Source organism: Zea mays, chromosome 1, assembly GCF_902167145.1.
Source record: "Zea mays cultivar B73 chromosome 1, Zm-B73-REFERENCE-NAM-5.0, whole genome shotgun sequence".
Taxonomy (NCBI): Eukaryota; Viridiplantae; Streptophyta; class Magnoliopsida; order Poales; family Poaceae; genus Zea; species Zea mays.
The window spans coordinates 257,608,328-257,616,691 of record NC_050096.1 but is presented as its reverse complement, the minus strand read 5'-3'; the positions used below and the strand labels follow the sequence as shown (position 1 = coordinate 257,616,691).

Here is an 8,364-nt window from a genome sequence, read left to right as displayed (position 1 = left end):
TCTTGTTGATGAGGGTCTTGAGCCTGTTGTAGGTCTGAGTTGGCTCCTCTCCCCTGATCATCGTGAACCTCCCTAGCTCGCCTTCCACCAGTTCCATCTTTGTGATCATAGTGGCATCATTTCCCTCATGTGATATCTTGAGGGTATCCCAGATTTGTTTGGCATTGTCCAAGCCACTCACTTTATTATACTCGTCCCTGCAAAGAGATGCTAACAACACAGTAGTAGCTTGGGCATTTTTATGGATTTGCTCATTAATAATCATAGGGTTATCCGTACTATCGAAATGCATACCATTTTCCACAATTTCCCAAATGCTAGGATGGAGAGAAAATAGATGACTACGCATTTTATGACTCCAAAATGAGTAATCCTTTCCATCAAAGTGTGGAGGTTTTCCTAAAGGGATAGAAAGTAAATGTGCATTCGAATTATACGGAATACAGGAATAATCAAAAGAATAATTTTGATTGACCATCTTTCTCTTTGACGAGGAGTCGTCGACGTCGTCCCTTGGTGAAGAAGATTTGGCATCCCTGTCGTAGTAGATGATCTTTTTGATACGTCTCTTCTTCTTCCCGTCTCTCTTTTTGTGATTTGAGCCTGAGTCGGTAGGCTTGTCGTCTCTTGGATCGTTGAAGAGGAACTCCTTTTCCTTGTTGTTGACCACCATCCCCTTTCCCTTAGGATCCATCTCTTCGGGCGATTAGTCCCTTGAATGAAGAGTACGGCTTTGATACCAATTGAGAGCACCTAGAGGGAGGGTGAATAGGTGATCCTGTGAAATCAAACACTAATAGCCACAAAACTTAGTTTAAAGTGTTAGTATGGCTAAGTAGCTTTGAGACGAGTTCTTGTAAACACAACAATCACAGAGAAAGCAACACAAGAGACACGCGATTTTTATCCCATGGTTTGGCCAAGTAACACTTGCCTACTTCCATGTTGTGGCGTCCCAATGGACGAGGGTTGCACTCAACCCCTTTCAAGTGATCTGATGATCAACTTTAATACCACGGTCTTTTCCTTTAGAGTATGTTTCCCGTTTGCGAGGAATCTCCACAATTTGGAGTCTCTCGCCCTTACAATTGAGATCACAGAGAAAGCACAGAGTAAGGTTGGGGAGAGCAACACACATAAGACTCAACTCCGCAGCACAACCACACACACGAGTCACAACTTGAGCTCGAGTACACAACACACGGAGTTCGCAACTCAAATGGAGCTCAAATCGCTAACACAGAGAATCAAAAGCGTGGAGTCGAAGTCTGGGAGTCTTAGAATGTTTCGTGAAGGCTTGGTATACTCCTCCATGCGCCTAGGGGTCCCTTTTATAGCCCTAAGGCAGCTAGGAGCCATTGGAGACCAACTTGGAAGGCCAAACTTACCTTCTGTCAGGTGGTGCACCGGACAGTCCGATGCACCACCGGACAGTCACTGTAGTTGTCCGGTGCGCGATCTCCTTCCATATCTAGCGCATCCGACCGTTGGTCCTCGGGGTCGATTGGCGCACCGGACACTGTCTGGTGCACACTGGACAGTCCGGTGTGCCCAACCGATCGTTGCTGCGGGCCACGCGTCGCCCGCGGATTGCGCAGCCGACCGTTGGCGCTGGCGACCGTTGGCTCACCGGACAGTCCGGTGCACCACCGGATAGTCCGGTGAATTATAGCCGTACGCCTCTGCGTTTTCCCGAGAGTAGCCAGTTCACCGCCGGCCAGCCTGGCGCACCGGACAGTCCGGTGTGCCAGAGTGAGCTGGTGTTGGCTGCACACAGCCAACTCTTTCCCTTTTCTTCGCTTCTTCTTTAGTCACTGTTTCTAGCACTTGGATAACCATGTTAGTACATAAAACAATATACCAAGTCTAGAAACGTACCTTTGTCTCTGATTTGCACTTCTCGCACATAAGTACTCAATTAATGTGTTGGGCATCTAATCACCAAAATACTTATAGAAATTTCCCAAGGGCACATTTCCCTTTCAAATAGAAGAAACAGATTGTAAGCATTCAACAACTATCTTACGTCGATCATTGAAGAACTTAACAAAGTCCCTACAAGTTGTTTGTCTAGAAACTTTCTTAAAGACAGGATTATGAGATAACCTAATGTACTCCTCAAAAGCAGGTGACTCAGCAAAATTAAGAGGAAGATCAAGCCTAGCAATCAACCTACACATTTGAGTTCTAGCACGATCAGGACAATAATCCCAGTTACGGACAGTACCATCAGGGTTAAATTTAAGCATTGACTGCTTGCCCTGTTTAGCAAGCTTAACTTTGCAATCACGTTGATGCCTAAGCAAATGACCAGTACCACTAGTCGACACAGCACTCAATGTACATTTGCACCAATGACACTTACCACCATACCTGATCTTCTTACCATCTACGGTTTTGTAAAGTGGTTCAAAGTCCTACCACACTTTAGATGTGCAAATTCTTTTGCGATTCTTACCATCAGCATCAGAAGTGGGGGCAGAACCATTGTCGGTAGCAGCACCCTCTTCAAGGTCAATAGGGGTAGGGGCAACACTGCTCAGATCATTGTTAATGGACTGAGATGGAGCATTCTCTTCACTTGGAACAATCCTCAGATCATTGTTAATGAACTGAGATAGATTCTCTTTACCAACATCTCCATCCATCACAAATCAGAAAGCCAGAGGCCGGAGCACCGGTTTCGTCGCCCGTCAAGATGGTGGCGCGCACCGTTCCCTCACGACCTACCAAATAACAGCAAGGTCATGAGTTCATCACAGAGAAGAACAGATCAGGCACACTTACATTAAGTAATGACATGAGGTACTAGACACAATAATCAAATAACAACAAGCATGTTCCAACAAATTAAGTAATGACAACAAGGTCATGAGTTCATCAAAGAGAATAACATATCAGGAGCATATCGTGTATGAGGAGCCAGAGCCAGATCAAGAACATCTCACCTCTGTGCTTGACGCGGCTTGTTAATGGCGTAAGCAGTAGGGTCGGAGCACCGGTTCCATCGCCCATCAAGATGGTGGCGCGCACCGTTCCCTCACGACCTACCAAATAACAGCAAGGTCATGAGTCCATCACAGAGAAGAACAGATCAGGCACACTCACATTATGTAATGACAGGAGGTACTAGACACAATAATAAAATAACAACAAGCATGTTCCAACAAATTAAGTAATGACAGCTAGGTCATGAGTCCATCACAGAGAAGAACATATCAGGCACACTCACATTTTGTAATGACAGGAGGTACTAGATACAATAATCAAATAACAACAAGCATGTTCCAACAAGGTGGCGTGCAAGGTCATGAGTTCATCAAAGAGAAGAATAGATCAGGAGCTAATGGCGTAAGCAGTAATGACAACAAGCATGATCCAGACATCTCACCTCTGTGCTTGACACGTCTTGTTAATGGCGTAAGCAGTAGGGTCGGAGCATCGGTTCCGTCGCTGCCAAGGTGGCGTCACCGATCCCTCACGGCCTACCAAAATACAGCAAGGTCATGACCATGAGTTCATCACAGAGAAGAGCAGATCAGGCACAACCACATTAAGCAATGCCAGGAGGTACCAGACACAATAATCAAATAACAGCAAGCATGTTCCAAGAAATAAATACCCAGATCAGGCGCATATCGTCCATGAAGAGCCAGATCCAGACATCTCACCTCAGTTAGGGTTAGGGTTTACGACTGGTTACCTGGGCCGGTCAGATACTCAGATCCAGGTCGATGTAGAGACGGGGAGGATAGGATTAGCCGGAGAACGAGCACCAGATGACCAGAGCTTAGGCTGTTCGGCGACTCGCCTCCGACTCCGAGTGAGTGTACTGAGAATCTGAGATTCCGAGACCGAGACGGAGGAGGACAAGCGGTGGACAGGTTGACAGAGGCGGTCGAGGCGTGGAGCAGACGAGCGGTGGAGCGCCGCCGCGCCGGTGCGGTGGAGCGACCGAAGACAGAGGGCCGGTGCGCCGCCCGTTCGCGAGAGGAGAGGGGAGAGCTGGAAATCTGTCGCGCGAGTGAAAGCGAAATAGGTGAATGGACGCTAGGGTTTTCGGCTTCGGGCGGTCAGGCGGGCCTTTACATCTAGCATCTGCTGATCCGCTCGCGGCTCGCGCGCCCATGCCGTAGACGGGCCGGTTTCAAAGCCCGATTGCCGTCGTGCCGTGCCCGGGCCAACCCAACGGGCCGAAACCGCTGCCGAGCACGGCACGCGCTTCGTGCCGGGCCGTGCCAGTCCCAGGCCGAAATAACAGGCTCCGTGACGGGCTATCGGGCCGTGGGCTTTTCTGGTCATCTATAAACTAGTATATATTGTATGAACCGAACTCAACTCAAGCTAATCACATAAATAAATGACAGTCTGATGATAACTGAAGATTTGTACAAACTTAGGTTCGCTTGTCGGCGACTAACAACCATAGTATAGGACTTCATATTCACGATTACATTTCCCTTCAGTACTCACCGTTATGGACGGCGCCTCGTGCCGGCTTGCCGTCGCCATCCTCCACCTTGGCCATGGCAGAATCGGCGGCGAGCGCCTTGGCTGTGTCGTAGGACGCGTGCAGGCCGACGAAGAGGTAGTAAACGAGAAGCCCGGCCGTCCAGAAGCCGAAGCGCATGAACGACTTGTAGTCGATGGATCCCAGGAGGAAGACGTTGATGGCGATGGACGCTGACGGCAGCCACGGCACTAGCGGCACGCCCCACAGCTTGGGCGCCCTGGCCTGCGGCACGAACGCCCACAGGCACACCGTCGACGCAAACCACGCGGGCACCGTCACCGCGTACGGCACCCACCCGTTCACGTTCACCCCCCAGCACGTCGCTGTGGCCGACGACGTCGCCAGGATGGCGATGATGCACGCCGCCAGCTTGTTCCGGTTGGCGACCGTGGTCTCCCCGGCGACGTAGTAGCGGCGGACCAGCAGCGCGACGGCGACGAGCATGAATATGAAGAGCGTGGAGATGGAGAGCAGGTTGGAGAGGATGCCAAGGTCGGTGAAGAAGGCGATGATCGCGGTGGCGACGAGCATGACGACGGTGGCATTGACGGGCGTCCCCGTCCGCGGGTGCACCTGCGCGAGCCACGGCGGCATCATGTGCGTCCGGGCGATGTGCGTGAGGTACCGCGCCTGGCCGACGGCGCTGACCAGCAGAACGGTGGTCATCCCCTTGAGCGCGCCGAAGGCGACGATGTACTTGGCCCAGTCCATGCCCCTGGCCGAGAACGCCACGGAGAAGGGCGCGTCCTTGTCGATGGACGCGTACGGCTGCATGAGGCAGAGCGTGACGGCGAGCACGCAGTAGAGCGCGGTGGTGAGCGTCATGGCGCCCACGAGGCCGATCGGGATGTCCCGCGCCGGGTTCTTGGTCTCCTCCGCCATGGTGCTCACGGCGTCGAAGCCGATGTAGGCGAAGAAGAGCACGGCGGACGCGGAGAAGATGCCGCGGACGCCGAAGGGCATGAAGTCCCGCATGTTGGCAGCGTCGGCCTTGGTGAGCCCGGCCACGATGATGAAGACGATGACGGCGATGTGGACAATGGAGAGGACGTAGTTGAAGCGGGAGGTGCCCTTGGTGCTGGCCACGGCGAAGATGCAGACGAGCGCGATGACGACGACGGCGATGGGGTCCAGCTCCGAGTAGTCGGCGGAGAGCGACGACGCGTGGATGCGGAAGTCGCTGGGCTGGTGGTTCAGCAGCGTGGCGAAGTAGGACGTCCAGGCGCGCGCCACGGCCGCGCCGCCGATGCAGTACTCCAGCAGGATGTTGCCCGCCGCCACGAACGCCATGAAGTCGCCGAGCTCCACACGCAAGTACGCGAACGATCCACCTGCCATATTCGTCGTCAGCGCACTCGTTTTCACCATTTCCATTGCATTTCTCCAACGGAGGAATCAAAAATCATTGCCAGCTCGGATTAGTTGCATCCAACAGGCAACACATGCTACATTTGCTAGTAACTGCATGGTTTTTTCAGACACAGGCTTGCTGAAGCTATTTTATTGTTTTTTCATCACGAGTAGGAAGAGATAACTTTTGTTTTGTACTCCCTCTGTTTCGTTTTAATTGTCGCTGGACAATTCAAAATTGAATTATATAGCGACAACTAAAAAGAAACAGAGGGAGTAACAAATAGTAGATCATGAAAAACGGTTTCCTAATAAAAAAGCACTTAAGTTATTTCCCTAGAAACAAGAACTTGTTTGTGCATCAATCTACAAGGAGGGACGACTACTTGTTGCAGGAAGAACTGGTCGATATGCAGGTTGCAGGCGGGCCTGCCGAAGCATGCATATGTCATTTTCTGTGGGACAAAGTAAACTAGCCGGACGGGTACATGAGGCTACTGACGAACGATGCAGCCGTCAAGTCAACCAAATATAAGTTAATTGTCTAGTCTTTTCTGCTACGCGAAACGCATTGCCTAGTCAAAGTAGAGAATTTTCGGCAAACGATCAGCATCCATTTGATCGATTTGTTTCGTTAGACTGTGACCTGCTGATGTGAAGTCCGAACTCTTGACTCCTAAGTAGTTAGGAGCTAAAATCAACTCAAGGCATCAAAAACAGTTTAGCTAATAATTCAGCTATTAGCTACTTTTAGCAAACTAGTTAATAATTAGCTAGCTAGCTAATTTCACAAATAATTTTATAATCATTTAACTATTAGATCTAGTGTACTCAAACACCTCTAACTCAGGCGCTAGAGACCTTAAACACACACAAATTTTGTTTACTCGTGAAGAAGTAAGGGGGAAAAAATCGAAAGGAAGAATTAAGGTGTTGGCCAGAGGAGCCATGTGCCCATGTGTCGTACTCATACACCAATTCTGAAAGTAGAACGTCGTTAGCTTTGTTTGCAAGAGTTTGTATGAGGGAGATGTCAACTCAAATCAAATCTACCCATGTGAGTCTCGGTCCGAGTTTGAAATTCCGGACAGGACACACAAAGGAAGATATACTGTAGTAAAGAAAGCTACCGCTGCTCGCTGACCGTTGATCAACCACGATAGAAAACGAGCAACTTGTCAGTACCTTTAGACGACTAGTAAACGCTGACGTGCATGCCACACTGTGAATCTGTGATGGCAGTGACATTGTTGTATTGACCCAAGATAGAATCTGATTGGTGAGGTGAGGTTCAACCTACGAGCTTTGGAGATGGTTAATGGTTTAGCCTTCCTAATTCCTACCTTGGATTTCACTGTTTCTAAGGAAAGAGTTTATATGGTCAACAATAATAATCATGGCCAGCCGCTCCCGATTTGGATTTCTTTAAAAAGGAGGCTGTCATATCTCTTATGACGATGATATGAACAGGGAGAAAGAATCTTTTGGAAAATTAATAGATTCTTCTTCTTTTTTGCTTCAAACACTAGACGCAAAGGAATCACTCGGCATATCAACAGAGAGGAATGGATCATACGAGTACGTCGATCGAAGAGCTATTTTGTCTCGAGAGGCAATGCTGGACAACCTATTGTTTGATTATCATGTCGTCGTCATGGGCTTTGTTTAGAAGTACAAGTCTTGACTCTCCAGCGTGATGTAATTTGCAAGCATGATGGCGATAGGTACGGTGCAGCGCGCGCGTTTTACCTGCGACGGGGATCTCGACGGCGAACTCGGTGTAGCAGAAGACGGAGAGCATGGCGGAGACGCCGGAGACGACGTAGGAGACGACGACGGCGGGGCCGACGTCCTCCCTGGCCTCCTGGCCAGTGAGCACGAAGATCCCGGCGCCGATGACGGCGCCGACGCCGAACCACACCAGGTCCCACCACGTGAGGTCCCGCTTCATGTCGGCGCCGCTGCGGGCGCGCACCTCGTGCAGCTCCGTCGACTCCAGCGACCGCGACGTGAGGCGGTCGGCCAGCCGGGGCCCCGTGCTGCGCAGCGCCCGCCCGTACGCCGACCAGCTCGAGAACGACTCCTCCGGGAAGAAGTCCGCCTTGGTGCACGAACACCCGCGCTGGCGCTGACGCACCCCGCCGCCGCCGCCGTTGGCATCGCCCCCGACCGCCATGGCTGTCTGTGTGTGCGTGCAGTGTGTCTCTGCCGGCTTCTTGTTGGCTTGCTTCCTGTTGTGTGTTTATATAGGAGTCCAAAGGGAGAGGATAAAATGGAACGTTTGATTTGAGAAATTAGGTACATCATTTTCTTCTCACTCCTCATTTTTTGTTTGGTTTAAGCAATGAAATGAGTTGATGTATCACTATTTCATTTCTCATAGGCTTATAATTAGTAATAATACGAGGATTGAGTTTATTCCACCAAATTTGTGGAATAAACTCATGATACACTACCTCATCTAGAATGTATTAATTCTCCAAACCAAACACTCTCTAAAT

General features: G+C 50.2%; 1 protein-coding gene and 1 long non-coding RNA gene across 2 annotated transcripts; both read right to left on the bottom strand.

The window, feature by feature from the left end:
• Window positions 1-900: 900 nt before the first annotated feature.
• On the bottom strand, window positions 901-3,485 carry LOC103643699 (uncharacterized). The gene is made up of 4 exons (XR_561206.3): window positions 3,392-3,485; window positions 2,949-3,047; window positions 2,459-2,726; window positions 901-1,979 (listed from the first exon to the last, which is right to left on the bottom strand). It is a non-coding gene; the product is annotated as an uncharacterized lncRNA (long non-coding RNA).
• An 888-nt stretch (window positions 3,486-4,373) lies between these two features.
• On the bottom strand, window positions 4,374-8,081 carry LOC100194142 (uncharacterized). Its single transcript, NM_001353169.1, has 2 exons — window positions 7,613-8,081; window positions 4,374-5,844 (listed from the first exon to the last, which is right to left on the bottom strand). Exons 1-2 carry the CDS (start codon window positions 8,037-8,039, stop codon window positions 4,463-4,465), a joined length of 1,809 nt encoding a protein of 602 aa, NP_001340098.1. The 5' UTR covers window positions 8,040-8,081; the 3' UTR covers window positions 4,374-4,462.
• Between the last annotated feature and the right edge of the window lie 283 nt (window positions 8,082-8,364).